The sequence below is a fragment of the Anabrus simplex genome, chromosome 3 (assembly GCF_040414725.1).
Source record: "Anabrus simplex isolate iqAnaSimp1 chromosome 3, ASM4041472v1, whole genome shotgun sequence".
Lineage (NCBI taxonomy): Eukaryota > Metazoa > Arthropoda > Insecta > Orthoptera > Tettigoniidae > Anabrus > Anabrus simplex.
The window spans coordinates 134,840,180-134,859,194 of NC_090267.1; the positions used below are offsets into that span (position 1 = coordinate 134,840,180).

The following is a 19,015-nucleotide window of genomic DNA, read 5'->3' on the forward strand; positions in this document are numbered from 1 at the left end:
GGTTAATTATGTAGGGGATTCAGGTCCACATCATGCAGTTCAGCTGCTATACAATCTCTTGTCATAACAGTTTTGTGCTCCAAATAGTCTTCCATTGTATGTGTTGTGTATCTAGGGCTTCACAAGAGTCTCCAGCACCTTATTATAGCCAGCAGCATTTTCCAAAATTCTTGCAGAAAGAAGGGGAATGGCATTGATGTGTCCTTCACTATTTACTGAACCTAAACAATCACGGTTGCAGGAAACTTGGTATGCATAACACAGGAAACATCAAAATGATCCACACACAAACACCCGTCATTTCTCCAGTTCATCTTTTAATCCTGGTATAAATGTATTAATCAGAAAAGGAAAATACCGTAGAACAGGGCAGGTTCTTCCAGATGTTTGAACTTGTTCGCTTTGCTATGAGCCGCTGTTGATCTTGTGTGTGCACCGACATAATCTGCCCTTTCCTCATAACATACTACTTATATTGAATGACTGTCTATACCACAGTGCAGATTGTGTCTTTGGACACCTGGAAATCCCTGGCATTGACCCTGCTGGATGCCATGGTGTTCTCATCGATAATGTTCTTGCACCTGTGCTGTTCAAACTGTGGTGTTTTCATGCTGTCCAAGTACCGTGAATGCTTTTCATGCTTGCTTCCGAAGTTTGTGCAGGAATGACTGAGCAACATTCAAAAACCATACAATCTCAACATCTCTGCTTTGCATGCATTACAACAATTAGCCTCTTAACTGGGTATTATTGATGTGCTTGGTGTAACCTGCCCTGTGTATTTTTTCAGCAGATTGTTGTTACACTGCAGGATAGGCAGAAAAGTTAGTAATATCATTAATATCATTCATCTGTGGTGCAAAGAGTAAAATAAAGGAGTTTTAATTAATAAATCTTGAGAAATGTTTAACCTTTTTACATTAACTGCAAGGTTATTTACCTCGTTGGAATTTGAGAGTTTGGCCTATATTTTACAGCCGTAAGTTGAAACAAATAAAAGCAAGGGATATTTATAAATATCATATCATGCATGTGATATTCTGAACCATTTTTCATTAACTGCAAGGTCATTTACCTGATTGAAACTTGAGTGTTTTGTTCATATGTTCATATGTTAGCACCTAAAATTAAAACAAATAAAAGTAAGGAATATTTACGAATTACACATCATCCAAGTGACACTGTGAAAGATTTTACATTAACTTCACGGTCAGCTACGTCATTTACCTCGCTAGAACTGCAGTGATTTCTCTTGGAGATAATTTTCGAAACGTAAGGGGTTGCGATACTTTCCCGTTTTGAGAAGTACATACTGTTTTCTGGCTTATGAACTATCCACTGCAGCATTAGAAGCCCAATTAGAGTTTTTATCTCAGTTGGATTTGTATCCACCCAATCTCTCACTCGTGACTGTGGTTTCAAGTTCGGATGGGCTTCTAAAAACTGTTTAGCATACATATGAGTTTGTTCAGCAATAAGTTGAAACATATCACCACCTGTGAACTGTTCAAAATAATCCAACGCATTGGATTCATCATCAAAGTCCACATTTACACCACTAGCACCAGAAAATACGAATTTCTGACGTGAAACACCACTTTACAAAGGTGAAAAAATGAGTGTATCCTCCTAATTCAATACATCATATATTCCATCATTAGACAGAGTAAACAAATTCAAACATGTTTCGGCTCATTTGAGCCATCTTCAGTGAAAAATGAGGGGTGTTGAAATAATTTACATAACACAAGTAAAAAAATGCCAAAAAACATAATGAAGCAACAAATGGAAAAAATAAGAGAGAGCTTAGACGGAAACAAAATTAGCACAAATAAACAATTTTAAATCATTATGTGGAGCAAAAAAAAAACTCACTGCGACGGAATTCATTAAAACAGGTGTTAAAGCAAAAATAATAATTGAAACTAAAAACAGTGTTAACCTAAGAAGAAAAGAAATGAAAACAAATGATACATGGAAATGAACAATGGGTACACATGGTGAGGTTGAGGACCTCATAGTTTACAAAATAATGGTTTTGTTACAATAACAAAAACAGGTTGAAATCACTGTCAAAAATTCAGGCAGAAAATCTGTCTTTGTAGAAACCCATCAACATCAAATTGGCTAGGAGGGGAGTGGGAGTGAAAAAATTTGAGAAATCAAGCCTGATATAATGTGCAGGTGAAAAGCCTGTAACAAGGAAAAAACACCGATGAAATTTAAAACTTTAGAAACAGCAGCATTCTCAATATCTTCTCAATCTAGTGGTCCCTTTCTTGAATTATCGTTTCATAATGTTGGCTGGTTAGTTTGCCTTATTATAAAGGGTAATATCTTGTAAAGTGAAACACCACACGGTGGGAAAGGATGAGACATGTCTAGCACTTCGCCTTCATCCGATTCGTCATGTTGTTGATCTTGTTCTTTATTCTCATTCCCTTGAATCACTTTCACTATAAGACTCACCTTCAGCTGTATCAAACCACTCATCTTTGGATTTCTGAGAAGATAAATCGTCACAATCATTCCTCTAAGTGTTGAATAATCTCGTCTTCTTCAAGCGTTACATGTGATAAAACATACAAGTATTATTTAATTCTTCGAGCGTTTCGAACTTACGTTTTGAACTAGATGCTGCCATATTTGGCCTACTGCAGACAAGTATCACCATACAGTTGTAAAATATAAACAAATAAGCTTCAAGAAGCGTGACATGTGGTATTTGATGCCATCGTGCAGGAAAAACATTGATTAAGATGACAATAGCTCGTCATACCCAGAAGATATCCATCATGCCAATTACCCATTAACATTCAGCGTACGAATATATACGTCATGCCCAGTTAAGAGGTTAGAGGCGTTGATGCTTTGAAGAGATAAAAGTATAGCAATTAACTTCAGGCCCCCAATCATGGATGTTATCATCGTTGTGAGACTGCCTATTAGTCATAAAACATGGGGGAGAGAGTAGTTGATAGGAAAAAATTGCTACCCTTCCTTAAAATGTTGACATCTTTTCTGCATGTATTTTATATTTGAGTGCAGTTTCTTTATTTAGGCAGTTTAGAATACCTATATGCAAGGGCGCCCATGGCCGGGGTCAAGGTGGCGGGGGGGGGGCTAGCTCTCACGGAAAGGCTAAAATCTAATGTAGTCAGATGTTTTTCTTTCAAGAAAATGATTTAAATGTCAGTATTACGTAGAAGTGGTAGTACCACCCCCCACCAACAGGCAGGGGATACCGTGGGTGTTATTCTACTGCGGAATACAAGTCGCCATTCATCTTTCAAAATGTTAAAAATACTACATACCCCCAGGTCTAGCCCCCCTCCCATACAAATTGTCATACAGGCACCCATGCCTATATGCAATGGTGATTAATGGTAAATTCATACACCAGGCTTGGCTACTAAACAGTTGAGGAAATACATCCAGATCACAATATTCAAATGCCAGTTTCTGACTGCAAGGAAATGTGAAACAAATCAAAACAATTCAGTAAAATCCTTGACCAATCCTTGAACCCAGGGGTATTTCCAGTGGTAGATGCAATCATTCTTCTATCATCTAATATATTTAATAATCTGTAGGTCAGATGAAGAATTTCATTGTGTATCATGGTTAGAGATGAGCTTAAATGATATTTCAGAATATCTGTGACCGGTGTATCTGTGACAAAAATATCTGTAACTTTTATCTGTGATTCATTCATAGGAAGCACGAGCGTATGATCATCGTCATGGTCACTCTTTGGTTGCGGGCCGGCCAGTATGGAAATACTTCTAGTTGATATGATGACAATGTCGGGTAGTCATTTTCGGAAAATTCAGGACATTAGAAGTGGGAAAAAATAATATTCACATTTATAATTTGAAGTTTTAATAATGTAGAGGGAAAAGGTAGTTAACAGGATGCGCAATAAATTAACAAACGGAATGTGATTACCCGTGTCGTGTCTCCGGGATACCAATTATTTACAGTACTTAATGTAGGTTTAAAAATAAAATGACTAAGGGCCGATTGTATAAACTGTTTGATCTTAGATCAGAGACAAAATTGATCTCGGTTCATGCAAAACTCTGATATTTGTATTGTATAAATGTTTATCTGAGATCAGTTCGCACTGAACTAAGATCAACTTTGACTGGAGAAATTTCTCCGATCAAATTATTTGATCTTAGTTCAAGGAGTTGTTTTCTACTTGAGATACAAGAACAGCTGATTGTTAATAAAATATTACCTGTGTTGTTACGATAAATGGTAAAAAAAAACCACTGAAGTCTAAGCTCATACATTGCTAGCTATAGTTGTTCGTATATAGGCAATATTACGCTTCTTACTGCAGTGTAATGTAATAATTCTATAACATAATCTCGATAAATTGCTTACGTTGTTATCTTATGTCGTTCGTATTTTACAGATGTCTGATTACTCTATTTCTCGGATATAGGCCTATCTTCTGATGATGAAAATGATTATTTTCATTGGGCTCCCCATATGTTCTGTGAAAGAGGAAATCCCATGAAAGAATTAAGTGATAAGAAGTTTAAACTGAGGGAACGCTTGGGAAAAGATAGCGTGGAACAGCTAGAACTCTGGTTGCATGATATTCTAGTTAAACCTACCAGAGAAACAAACCTTTGTCCCCATTGCACATGTTATTACTAACTTTGAGATTCTTTGCCATGGGATGTTTTCAGTTAGTCGTTGGTGATTTACTGCATGTAGATGCAGCGACAGTCTGCAGAGCCATTCATTGTGTATCTAATCTTATTGCTGCACTGAAACACGAGTTTATCAAAATGCCTTCCGAACAAATTGATGTGAGGAAAATCATGCATGATTTTTTTTCCATGTACAACACTTCCCTGGTGTTCTAGGCGCCATAGATCGTACCCACATACCTATAATATCTCCTGGGGGTGATAACGCAGAAGTTTATAGGAATCATCATGGGTGGTTTTCTTTAAATTTTTCAAGTTATTTGTGATGCTCGACTCAGGTTACTAAATATCGCAGCAAGATGGCTAGGATCTGCTCACGATAACTTCATTAATTTAAGAGTGCATGCTCAGTTCGAAACAGGTGACATTCCAGAAAGCATAGACCTACTCCCGGGAGACAATGGCTATCAGTGTTGTCATTACCTGCTGACTCCAGTACTTCATGCCGAAACAGCTGCAGAGCGAGCTTATAATCGAGCCCATAAAGTAACCAGGTCAGCAATAGAAAGAACATTTTTAGGGTTATGTAAAGACGGTTCCCTCGTCTCAGTATGGGGCTAAGAGTGAAGTTGAGCCGATGACCTTACATGTTAGGCCCCTTTAAACAACAAGCATCATCATCATCATCAAGAATGAAGTTACCTCATGTTTTTTCTTAGAATTGGCTTTATGTCGCACCGACACACATAAGTTTTTGCTGACGATGGGATAGGAAAGGCCTAGGAGTGGGAAGGAAGCAGCCATGGCCTTAATTAAGGTACAGCACCAGCATTTGCCTGGTGTGAAAGTGGGAAGCTATGGAAAACCATCTTCTGGGCTGCCGACAGTGGGGCTCGAACCCACTATCACCCGGATTCAAGCTCACAGCTGCGCGCCCCTAACCACACGGCCAACTCGCCAGGCATGATTTCAACTAGGGCATCCTTGTCCTCCTTGGAAAAATTAGAACGGTCCTTTTTTCTGCTTCATTTGTCATTTTTTCTTTCTTTCTTTCTTTCTTTCTTTCTTTCTTTCTTTCTTTCTTTCACTCGGCACACAGAATACGAAGGAAAAGATATTCACACTGCTCAACGTGACTTGCGATACTCAGCTGTTTCTGTGCCGTTGCCAAGCGTTCACATATGAACTGGGATCAAAATTGAACTTTGATTAGTTGATCTTAGATCAGTGTTATACAACACAACACCACTCTGATCTTAGATCATTTTCTAACTTAGATTAAAACTGATCTCCAGTCAATGCTCTTTATACAATCGGCCCTAAAAACAATAAATTTATGAACTTAATATAGATATTCCTCCCATATACAGGGTTATTCAGCAAAATTGTTCACTTCAAATAACCTGTGAATGGTTAAAGATATTGACATGGTGTTTTCACTGTCAGTAATGGTACCAAAGGACTAATAATCAGACTTAAAATACTGTGTCGTCATGTTCATATTTTCTGAGATCATTGTACTAACTTAGTTTTTTTTTTCAAATGGTACCGCACCATTTTGTACACACAGCCTTAAATCTACAAACATTACAAATTCAACATCGTGATTATTTTGAAATTCGAACACGTACTTCTCAAAAAAATATTTTGTATTCAAACATGCCTCATTTGCTAGCTGAGGACTAATCTGTTTGATTCACGCTACGTATGAAGCATGAGCTAGCTATTGACATATACGGTTGCTAGATAGGTATTCTCTCTACTGTGTTCATAAATATACTATGATAAAATGTATGACTTAACGCCTTTAATATCACCGTAGGTAACTGGTAAATGAAAAACGGATATAGACCTTGAGCTACAGCAGATAACATAGCCCTGTGAGTGTGATCAAAGTACACAACTTAAACTATATTTTGTCACAGATACTTCTGTGACAGCGTATCTGATACATCGTTGACAGAAAAAATATTGGTAACAAAGTAACAGGCTGTGATTTATTGACCATTTCTAATCATGGTGATAGTAACATACACTTGATAGCAGCTGTGAAGCTAAGCAGGAAAGCACTGATTCAACTGTAATGAGAAAGTGGGCTGTACTGCCTGCTGACTGCTTTTAACTATCCTCCCTGTAATTGCGTTATTTCCCCATCTGCGGCTTAACCCTTTGGGCGTAACAATACTAGAATTTTTGGAATATATTTAATAACTACTTTACAAGCAAAATAGAACTAGTGGCATGCAGTCAATAATCATGGAGCTTATGTAAGAAAGAAAGAAAGAAAGAAAGAAAGAAGGAAAGAAAGACAGAAAGAAAAAAGACTGACTGATGAAAATTAAGAGCATGATTTTTGAGTCTTTTTTTCACTTCTTTACATCTCATAACTGCCACTTTTACAACCATTTCTGTTTTTGCAAATTAATGCCATAAGCAAATATCATGACAACAAACTATGTTTTCACTGAAATATGAACGAGTTTAAAGAATGCTTACTATTTTGATGTAGAACATGTTGATAGTTTCAGAACCATACTTAGGCTAGCGAGTGTTACAAAAGAGGAAAGTTTTATAGTAACATTTCTAGACAACATGTGTGACAGCATCCTATACCTCAGTGTGTCCGGCTCCATGGCTAAATGGTTAGCGTACTGGCCCTTGGTCACAGGGGTCCCAGGTTCGATTCCTGGCAGGGTCGGGAATTTTAACTATCATTGGTTAATTTCGCTGGCATGGGGACTGGGTGTATGTGTCATCTTCATCATCATTTGATCCTCCTCATCACGACGCGCAGGTCGCCTATGGGAGTCAAATCAAAATACTTGCACCTGGCGAGCCGAACATGTCTTCGGACACTCCTGTCACTAAAAGCCATACGCCATTTCATTATTTATACCTCAGTATAAAGAGAAAGGACCATTGTACCCAGTAACAAGAGTGTAATCTTGGTATGATGTATACAGGTGATGCAATAGCACCACCATCTAGAGGTACAAAAATTGCCAGGCCGTGCAGTTAACAATTACTGTAGCTTTGGACTCATTGTGGTAGTATGTTGTGTGATGTGTTGTTTGTTTTCTCTCAGCGAGTTGTAAAAATATACTGCAAAAATATTTCAAATAGTGATTTTAGAAAATTGTGGTGCAAAATATTTCTTTTCTTCGTTATATAAGGCGACTTCTTCTTCTCCTCCTCCTCCTCCTTTTCCTGTTCATGTGGGGTCGACTTTTCTGACAAGTCATTTCCATTTCCCTCAGTCCCGAATGACATTTTCTCTTAATTGTTTCTCTCCGAGAGATCTTCCCGCACGCAATCTATCGGTCTTTTTCTGGGTCTACCTTTTCTCTTCCTACCTTCCACCTCCATGTCAAACATTCTCCTTCCCACATGGTTTTTATTCCTGCACTTAATGTGGCCATACCAGAGCAGTAGTCTTTCTTGTATCTTTATTGATATTTCAGTCACTTTAAAGCTGCCTCGTATAAAGTTGTGGTCCTTCCTTGTTACTCCACACATCCATCTTAGCATCTTCATTTCAGATACTTCGAACTGCTTATAGTGTGACTGCACTGTTTACCAAGTTTCTGCACCATACAACATTGCAGGTCTCACTGCACATTTATAGGCTTTCCCCTTTATTTGGATATTAAATCTGTCACAGAGGACACCAGACAACCTTTTCCAGGTGGACCAGGCAGTCTGAATTCAGCGGGTAATTTCTAAATATAAATTACCCTCGGCAGACAGTGGATCCTAAGTACTTGAAACTGTTCATTGCCTGGTGCTGGTTTCCATCCAACTGAACAGTTTTTTTTCCCAGTTCCTCCCAGAGACTTGTATTCAGTCTCATTCTGGCTGATTTTAAGACCTCTTTCCTCTAGGGCTCTTTTCCAGCATTCTAGTTTATGTTCAAGCTGTTCTCTGTGCTGCATAGTACAATATCGTCTGCATACACCAAGGAGCTGGTTCTCTTAGATTTTCAGGGAGAACATCCAACATCAGGTCAAAAATATAGGGACTCATTGCAGATCCTTGATGAAGATCAATTCAACTGTTATGGCCTCTGCCATAACTCTCTCTCCATTCTGTGGGCATTGTTTCTTCTTGAAATATCTGTTGGAAGAGATTCCACAACATCTTTATTCCCTCTCCCCCCAGGCATTTCCAGACCTCCACAGAAATTTCATGGAGGCCAGTTCTTTTCCACATTTAAGTTTGCTCATAACAGTTACAACCTCTGCCCTACTGCTTCTAACTTGGGTCTTTGTTCTTTGGAACATGTCCTGAACAAGGCGCATACACTTCTCCGATACACCCTTACATCTCATGCATCTCCATACTTCCTGATGGGCACACAGTCATAAGCTGTTTCTGAGTCTATGAACACCATATGTAGTTCTTTCTGTTTACCCCCTGTGCTTTTCCATGTCCTGCTTAAGAGCAAAAATTGCATCCATAGTCCCTTTCGCTGGCATAAATCTGAACTGTTCTTCCCCTGTTATCGTCTCTTTCCTAAGCAATAACTTTTTCCCAGATCTTTACAGTGTATGACATAAGTTTAATTTCTCTGTAATTTGGGCAGTCCTGAATGTCTCCTTATATATAGGAATTATGGTATACTCTCTCTATTCTGTGGGCACTGTTTCTTCTTGAAATATCTGTTGGAAGAAATTCCACAACTACCTATTCCCTCTTCCCCCAGGCATTTGCAGGCCTCCACAGAAATTTCATGGAGGCTAATTCTTTTCCATATTTAATTTTGCTCATAACAATTACAACCTCTGCCCTACATATGCCACTAGTTACATTATAATTTGAGATACCATCCTCAAAAAACCAAGCCGTAAATTTTCCTTATTAAGCAGCTTTTTAAATATTCCTCCTATCTCTTCTTAATATGTTCATCTTGAATGACCATTCTTTGTTCATTCATCATCTGCCTGATTGTGAGATCTTTTGATGCTCTGTCACATGCCTTAGCAATTCAGAGAAGCTTTGCTTGTCTTTTGTGGTCTTAGTTTTTCATAGATTTCATTCCCTGCATCAATATGCCATGATATATGGACAGTAAATGGCTTCATAATTATCGAAAATGCATTCAAGAGGATAGAGCAGCTTGTCAGAATTTTGAAAGTCTAAAATCACCAATTCCTAGTGTCAAAAGGCTTATTGTGAGTGTCTCAAAAGTTATAGCACCCAAGCATCAAGACTCAAGTTCTGAGCTACCAAATAGTGTATGCACGCTGTTGGAACTACAACCAAGCACATCTATTGCCCCAGTGGTGTAAACATTTTAAACTTCAAATTTCTTCAATAATACCTACCACACAGTATGTAGGCTACTTTACGTCAAAACTTGTGGCTCGTTCTAATGTTTTAATTTAAATTGGAAGAAGTTTCAGAATTTAGTTTGTTCGTTACATACAACACAGCTGGAACCTTGGTCATGATGTCAGCTGATATACTGTAAACCATGCATGTACAATATTGATCTTCAATTTTGTCTGTTACAGAGCACTGGCCATCTCTGGGAAGGGTGAAGGCATGTGCTGTTTGAAATTAGTAATACTTTCAATCATTTCTTTTTTTAAATTACAGATCGTCGTTAAATTTAAACACAGAAGTTCATTTGGTTTCAGCGTTTGGGAAGCAATCAAGGGAGACATTGTTGAAACTTGAGCACTGTCATCCTTTAATTCAAACCTATGAACAAAGACACACAGTTAAAAAAAAAAAATTGAAACTGTTACAGGTCTAGTTATTGAGCTGAACATTGTAATTGATTAGATTATGTATGTCCATCTTTCTTTTTTGTTTCCGAATTTGTCCACATATGGATTGCATTGACGCATTGAACCTAAGGCTTTCTTCATCGTCTTCTTCTTCTCTTCTTCTGCCAGAATCTCTTCATCCTTTCACTTCTAATCTTCCTTTCTTTCTCAGATATGACCAGTTTGGGTCTACATTTTGGTGACTTCTCCTGGAATGTTTTGATGCTGTCCACTCGGCTTCTAAATTATTTTCTGTTGTGAATCATATCCATTGGAAGTTTACTTTCTATTGCATCTCTTTTTACCTCTTCGACCCACTTCGTCAAAGCTTTCAGTCCAGTGATGTACTTGAATATTTTCTTAGTTAGCCGTTTCTCATCCATTCTTTCTAGATGCCCATAGAATTTTAGCCTAATGAAATAGCAAAACATTGCTATTATTTTAATTATTTAATCTGACCCAGGACATTATAGGTTTGCCAAATGACACAGAATAGCACAGAGTAAAAATTTTGAGGAAAGATTATTCATTTTTGAACAAAGAAATCAGACTAAACTTTAAAATAATGTAGGTAATAATTGGCCATTTGGCCATGTTAAATGCTATGAACTCCATATATCAATATATATATATATATATATATATATGACATTGAAAAATTGAGAAAAATGCTATTTCTTCAAATAATTAATGCTGTCAAATGCTATTTTTAATATTTTTGCTACAAAAACTGAATACTATAATTTCACACCTCTAATTATAAGTTAAACTTAATTGTTGTTAAAAGGGACGGGCTTACTACTAACCAGTTTCCATGGTGAGATCTTGTTAGACAAATGGAAGAGGATGGACTTGGTCATTCAGGGAGAATCAAAGGGTGACGATGGATAGGCTTTATTTTTAATGAGTTTGAGGTAAAAGGTGTAGAAGCAGAAGTCTCAGTGCTAGTTGCAAATAGAAGGTTGTGGTAACACTTAAAAGTCATTCACAGAAGCTTGCAGACTGAACCAACATGTACATATGTATATTTAATACAACTTTTTTTTTTCAGCGCCATCTTTCTGATGCTGAATTTGAAGCAGTATTTCAGATGAGCAGAGTGGAGTTTTATCGGTTGCCCCAGTGGCGAAGAAATGATCTTAAGCGACGAGCACGGCTGTTTTAATCTGGCCGGGCCTCTCCTGATGAAATCACTTCGGCAGCTAACATTCTCTCCTTTAATGACTGTCATTTCATGTATAGCAGCTTGAAAATCCATATCCTCTGTATTGATTCATGTATCAGATGTCAAATGCTCCACTTACTTTGCCTTTGTATAATTGGAGGATGTTTAATTGTGCATTTATGAGACTTCAAGTTGCTGTACTTGCATCTTGTTGCAAAAGCTGGTATCAAATAATAGCTCTTATGCATTTTTTCCCCATTCCTGTTGAATCATCTGAAGAGCTTTTAAAGCAGCATCATTATTACTTCGACAAAGACTTATGACAAATGTTGGTGATGAGTTCTTACTGGCAGTGACTATGTTAGTGAAGACTGTACGTGGTTGGAAGGTTTTATTTGACCTAGCTACTTGTAATTCTATATGGAAACTGAATTCTGTATGCCTTTATGTTTTAAGTTATATGTTTGATATTCTATTGCAGTTCATGAATATTTTTAAAAGAAGAGACATTAATATGAAAGTGACAGCAATTTGTAACATAACTTTTTATATTCCTATTTCATATGGAACACAATGAACACTCAATGTCTGGAGTTGGTTTGCACTCAGCTGTTGAGCACAAGAAGCCAGTGCACTTAAGTTACATCGAGATTAATTAAGGTTTCATGTTACACTGGCATTGAGATTGATTTAATTATTCAGTCAGAAAATGGCTCTGTTCGCTCTACCTTCATTCAGATGTTCAAGACTGTTCTTAAGTCATTTTTCCACTCTCACTGTACTCCCCAACTTCAGGCTGTGTTGATTTGTTCCTCATCTTCTCTGTATATTATTTTGAGATGACATTTTGATAATTGTAGGCTGTAAGAAGAATTCAGATTAATCATCGATATACACTAATAAATGCTGAATTTATTCACATTTTATATACCATTCATCGTCAATCTGCAATCTGGTACTTCTCTTCAAATGTTCTTTGAACCAATTTCATATTTTCTTAGTGGGAATTGTGTTAAATATAATATACACTGATGGTTGTGTTTGCTATCAAGGCAGCTTAGACTTTTTGAGGTTTTCTGAATGTAATGTTTGTAAAGATGTGTCAAAATGTCATCTCTGTGTACTATTCACTTCGTTATTAGTTACCATTAGTTTTGTCCATATATTTTAATATTTGTATAATATATATATATATTTTGTGCTTGGTAGATTCTGTGTGTGTTTGGCCTTTACATGGAATGAATATTGTTCATATCCAATTCTATCATTTTTATTGCTGGGTGTCTGGTCAATAATGGAATTTGAGTAGATATGCTCTACGAGTCAGGAATTGGAAAGGCAAGGTCCGCCCTTCTACATTATGTGGTGCTTTGTTTTGTACTCTAGACTAGACATTGAGCAAATTTATTTTAAGCTCTGTACTCCCTAAATGGGTACTTTGTAAATTATTTTTATCATTTGATGCAAGTGACTTCACATAAAGCTTTGCCATAGATTCTGAAAATGGTGCTTGTGTAACTATTGAAGGGATGCACCGGTATTGTGTTAAATTGTTCAATACTCTATGAATTGGAAATTGTCATCGAGATTTGAAACATTTCTATTGTACAGACTATATGCTTATTTTAGCTTTTGAAGATGTATACAAATAATGCACTAGATATTCAAAGGCAATATTGTTACTATTATATTGATATCCTCAACAGGTTTAAGGGAAGAATTAAGAAGTGATTATTGAGGTTTAATAAATGGTACAAGAAATGCCTTACTCATTGTTTACTTTAAAAATTTATTTGTGTATAATATATGACAATTCAAGCTACGTTTCATTCCTTTCCATCCCTTTTCCTTTCAAAATTTCAGTTTTGTCCTGCCATTTCTGTTTGTTATTATTGTTAGTAGTAGCAGCAGCAGCAGCATTAACTTATTGGTCACATTGGACCACTTGAGTTGTTCCACGTTCTTCCTCTGTACTGTTTGGTTCTTGTGATCTGTCCAGTACTTTTTCATTTGTTTCGATCATAATTTTTCTCAATTCATCTGAAATCGCTATAGGCCATCTGTGTCATTCCAGCTGTGCGGTTAGGGGCGCTCGGCTGTAAGCTTGCATCCTGGGGATAGTTGGTTCGAACTCCACTGTCGGTAGCCCTAAATATGGTTTCCCCATTTTCACATCAGGCTGTATCTTAAATTAAGGCCACGGCCGCTTCCTTCCCACTCCTACACCTTCCCTATCCCATCATCTCAGTAAGACTTATCTGTGCCGGTGCGACGTAAAGCATATTGGAAAAAAATTGTTCTCTGCACCTGATCATCATTGGCCGCTACTCGTTTCCGAGAGTACGTTTTTCTCCTGCAATTCTTTGTAAAGTCTGTTGGCTCTATGAAGATGTCCCTGATGACTGATCAAACAATCTTCGCATGAAACATGCAGCCACACAGGGTACATCTAAAGGTGGGTGGAGGATGCGGTTGGATCTGACGTAATTTCCACTTTTCATGGGTTTCAATTTCTTGTCTGCGACATGCCTGATCAAAAAATGAGACACCTTGTGCAGTAGCTTTGTGCCAAAGAACATGGTTTTGTACAGTTTTTGCCTATGTGTTAGCATTTATGTTGGTGCTATTCATAGTCTTCTTAAGCTGGTCTTAATAACGTTTCAAAGGAGCACCCTGAGGCCTTTTGTCGTGATCATTCCCACCATAAAGAAGTTGTTTAAGTAGTCTGCTATCATTCATACGCTGGATGTGACCAAACCATCTAAGTTGATGAGTGATGATGAAGACTTCTATGCTGTTTATATGCGCCGTGTCAAGAACAGCCACATTGCTTATGTAGTCATCCCATTTGATGTTCATGATAGATCTACGTTTCTGCTGATAGAAGCATTCCAATTTCTTTATGTCACAACAGTAAAGTGTTCAGGTTTCACATCCATATAGTAATGTTGTTATGACTACAGCTCAGTACACCATTAATTTGGTATATATTTTGAGATCCTTATTCAAGAAAACTCGGTGGGAGAGGTGGCCGTAATTTGCATGGGCAGAGCATATTCTGTTTTCCACATCCTTTTCTGAGTTGCAGCATGTAGAATACTACATCTGCTATCTTGAGACGAACTGCTTTTGAGATCTTGCTGAATTTTGTAAGTCTGTTGCCCTCCTGTCTCATCAGTTGTTATGAAAGCAGATTTCCTGGCAGTTGCAAGATGTGAAAGAAATGACAGATTTCGTTTCTTCTTCATTCTGTTGATGATTGGGTCAATCTCTCAATAGACAGTTTCATTAGGAAGGATTCTCCAGACTCCTTTGATCTGGTGTTTTTTATTTATGCAAGTTCTGATGATTCTTCTTTTACTTTTGAGAAGCTGATCAACTTTCCTTTCATTTTTAACCCTAGAACTGGCAATGTTCACTTCTGTACTGCAGCCGTTTTGTGTGATATTTACCTACCAAGTGGATTCTTATTTTCATCCTATTGTGATGTTCTATGGCACTGTATCATTGGAAAGCTAATAACCCACAGATTCAGATGGTAACAGTAACTTTTCTGTGAGACTTCATAAGAAAAGAAACTGAGACTTGAAAAGGGTGGAATTATTATTTCATGAGCAATATCAAAATTCTAACAATGTAAAATACGAGATGAAACATGAAAACATAAAATCTAAGATATACAAAATGATGCAGATATATCTACATACATAATACGTGTGAAAGTTTCAAGTCTGTACAATAATATTTGTTTGATTGGTAAGAAAAAATATATTTTCCCATATATGAGCCATCTTACGCCTATAACCTATGCAGGTGCACGAACTTGTTATAATAAATGTTATTACAACAGCTATGCTACATACAGTGCAAGATAACTAAAACAAAAATATTACAGACGGAAATAACAACAACAAAGGTGCACTTTTAACTCGCCAATACATATAATTACAGCCTCAAAATAAGAGTGGTAGTACAGCACCATTACACAATGTTTTGGTTCGTATAGCAGCAAGTCGCTCATTTGTTTCCAAGAAAACATATACAAGGAGATTGTTTCCATGATGAAAATTAGTAAGAAGCATCTGTAAAATTCTAGGATCACAAGACAAGACATGTCACACCATCTGTTAGCAGAATAGTGCTACTAAACGAAGAAATAAAAATGTGTCTGCTGCTACAGAAATAGGCAAACAGTTGATTCATCGACGCCTGCCGGTTCTAGGGTTAATTAATCTGTTTTTTTATATTGCATCTTTTCTCGTGTTTTATAATTGCCCATTTACTTTAGTTTGAGGAGTTTTATACATTTAAAATCTTCACTTTTTGCTTTTCTAGGTTCATCTGATAAATCCTGTCTTCCTCCTTTTCTGTACCAATTTTCATTCAAAAATTCCCAGTTATTTCTTATTTTAAAATAGATCTGCATTTTACTCAAGAGGTGTATGCTCCAATCAGAATTGTGGGCATGGCATAAAAGTCTCTCATATGACTAGTCAGTGAATAAACATAGAAAAAAAGCTGTTGACTCAAATGTGATAACTTAATTGGGTAATTCACGTAAAATACAATTCTTTAGAAATTGCTGTTCTCCTATATGAACCAAAATAGTCGTATTAAATTAAATCAAAAACTGATCAGTTACAGGTGAAAAACCAATTAGAAATTCTATACTTCCAAAAATTGAAATTTTTCAAAAATCTATATAAATGTAACATGACAGCTATTTTATCTAGCACCTTTGTAACCAAAGGATTGCCAGTTACCGCAATTTTCCGGATATTAGAACGCAACAATTTCATGCGATCAATACGTGCACCATTTGCACAACATAACAACGGAAGAGCAAGTTGGCCATGCGGTTAGGGTCAAATAGCTGTTAACTTGTGTTTGAGAGATGGTAGGTTTGAATCCCGATGTCACCAGCGCTGAAGATGGTTTTCCATGGTTTCTCATTTTCACGCCAGGCAAATGCTGGGGCTGTATTTTAATTAAGACCACAGCAGCTGCCTTCCCACTCTTAGCCCTTTCCAATCCAGAAGTCACTGTAAACCTTCGATGTGTTAGTCCAACATCAACTTGCAAAAAAAAAAAAAAGGTAAGTAAGTCTGTCAGTGTTATTTTTGAAGCTATGTACCACGTTTTCACCACTAGTGAAAGTATTTTTGGGTAAACAGTGCCTGTTCATTGGTGTTATATATTTGTTCTGCCTCCTCTCCGAACCATGTGACCTTGCCACGGTGGGGAGGCTTGCGTGTCCCAATGATGCAGATAGCCGAGCTGCAGGTGCAACCATATCGGATGGGTATCTGTTGAGAGACCAGACTAACGAATGTTTCATCGAAAGGGGGGTAGCAGCCTTTCGGTAGTTGCAAGGGCGGCAGTCTAGATGATTGACTGATACGGCCTTGTAATAATACTCAACATGGCTTAGCTGTGTTGGTACTACTACACGGCTGAAAGCAACGGGAAACTACAGCTGTATCTACCTCCCGAGGACATGCAGCTCTCTCTGTATGAATGATGTACTGATGATGGCTTCCTCCCGGGTAAAATATTCCGGAGGTAAACTAGTCCCCCATTCGGATCTCCGGGTGGGGACTGCACGAGAGGGGGCGATCATCAGGAAGATGGATACTGACATTCTGCGAGTCGGAGCGTGGAATATTAGAAGTTTGAATCGTTGTGGTAGGTTAGAGAATCTGAAAAGGGAGATGGATAGGCTAAAATTAGATGTAGTTGGTATAAGTGAAGTACGTTGGCAGGAAGAACAAGATTTTTGGTCAGGCGACTACCGAATTATCAACACAAAATCAAACAGGGGAAATGCAGGAGTTGGTTTAATAATGAATAAGAAAATAGGGCAGCGGGTAAGCTACTACGACCAGCATAGTGAAAGAATTATTGTCGTCAAGATAGACACCAAACCAATGCCCACGACAATAGTGCAGGTCTATATGCCTACTAGTTCAGCGGATGATGAAGAAATCGAAAGAATATACGAGGAGATAGAAGATTTAATACAATATGTAAAAGGTGACAAGAATCTAATTGTGATGGGAGACTGGAATGCAGTGGTAGGCCAAGGAAGAGAAGGTAGTACAGTAGGAGAATTTGGATTGGGACAAAGGAACAAAAGAGGAAGTCGGCTGGTTGAATTCTGCACTGATCATAATTTAGTCCTTGTCAATACTTGGTCCAAACACCACAAACGACGGCTGTATACTTGGACGAGACCTGGAGACACTGGAAGGTATCAAATAGACTTCATTATGATTAGGCAGAGATTCAGAAACCAGGTGTTGGATTGCAAAACTTTCCCAGGAGCAGACGTGGACTCTGACCACAACTTGTTGGTCATGAAATGCCATCTGAAGTTGAAGAAATTGAAGAAAGGAAAGAATGCAAAAAGATGGGATCTAGACAAGTTGAAAGAAAAGAGTGTGAGGGATTGTTTCAAGGAACATGTTGCACAAGGACTAAATAAAAAGGCTGAAGGAAACACTATAGACGAAGAGTGGAGAGTCATGAAAAATGAAGTCAGTAGGGCTGCTGAAGAAATGTTAGGAAGGAAGAAAAGATCAACTAAGAATCAATGGATAACTCAGGAGATACTAGACCTGATTGGTGAACGACGAAAATACAAGAATGCTAGAAATGAAGAGGGGAGAAAAGAATACAGGCGATTAAAGAATCAAGTGGATAGAAAGTGCAAGGTAGCTAAGGAAGAATGGCTGAAAGAGAAGTGCAAGGATGCCGAAGGCTGTATGGTCCTGGGAAAGGTAGATGTTGCGTACAGGAAAATCAAGGAAACCTTTGGAGAAAGGAAATCTAGGTGTATGAATATTAAGAGCTCAGATGGAAAGCCACTTCTAGGGAAAGAAGACAAAGCAGAAAGATGACAGGAGCATATCCAACAGTTGTATCAAGGTAAAGATGTAGATAATTTGGTTCTGGAACATGAAGAGGCTATTGATGATGATGAAATGGGCGACCCAATTTTGAGGTCAGAGTTTGACAGAGCTGCGAGTGACCTCAATAGGAACAAGGCACCTGGAATTGATGACATTCCCTCTGAATTACTGACTGCCTTAGGAGAAACCAGCATGGCAAGGTTATTTCATTTAGTGTGCAAGATGTATGAGACAGGAGAAGTCCCATCCGATTTTCGGAAGAATGTTGTTATACCTATTCCCAAGAAAGCCGGTGCTGACAGGTGTGAAAACTACCGCACCATTAGTTTAGTATCTCATGCCTGCAAAATTTTAATACGTATTATTTACAGAAGAATGGAAAAACAAGTTGAAGCTGAGTTAGGAGAAGATCAATTTGGCTTCAGAAGAAATGTAGGAACACGTGAAGCAATCTTGACTTTACGTCTAATCTTAGAGGATCGAATCAAGAAGGACAAG

The 19,015-nt window shown here is 37.7% G+C and overlaps 1 protein-coding gene across 4 annotated transcripts in view; it reads left to right on the forward strand.

The window, feature by feature from the left end:
• Positions 1-13,374, forward strand: part of Unc-115a (Uncoordinated 115a) — a 475,062-nt gene extending 461,688 nt beyond the window's left edge. For all 4 annotated transcript variants that reach the window (XM_068226596.1, XM_067142724.2, XM_067142725.2 and 1 more), the window contains one exon: positions 11,493-13,374. In XM_068226596.1, the coding sequence (XP_068082697.1) occupies positions 11,493-11,606 (114 nt within the window). In that variant the 3' untranslated portion in view covers positions 11,607-13,374. The remainder of the gene's footprint in view (positions 1-11,492) is intronic.
• The last annotated feature ends 5,641 nt before the right edge of the window (positions 13,375-19,015 follow it).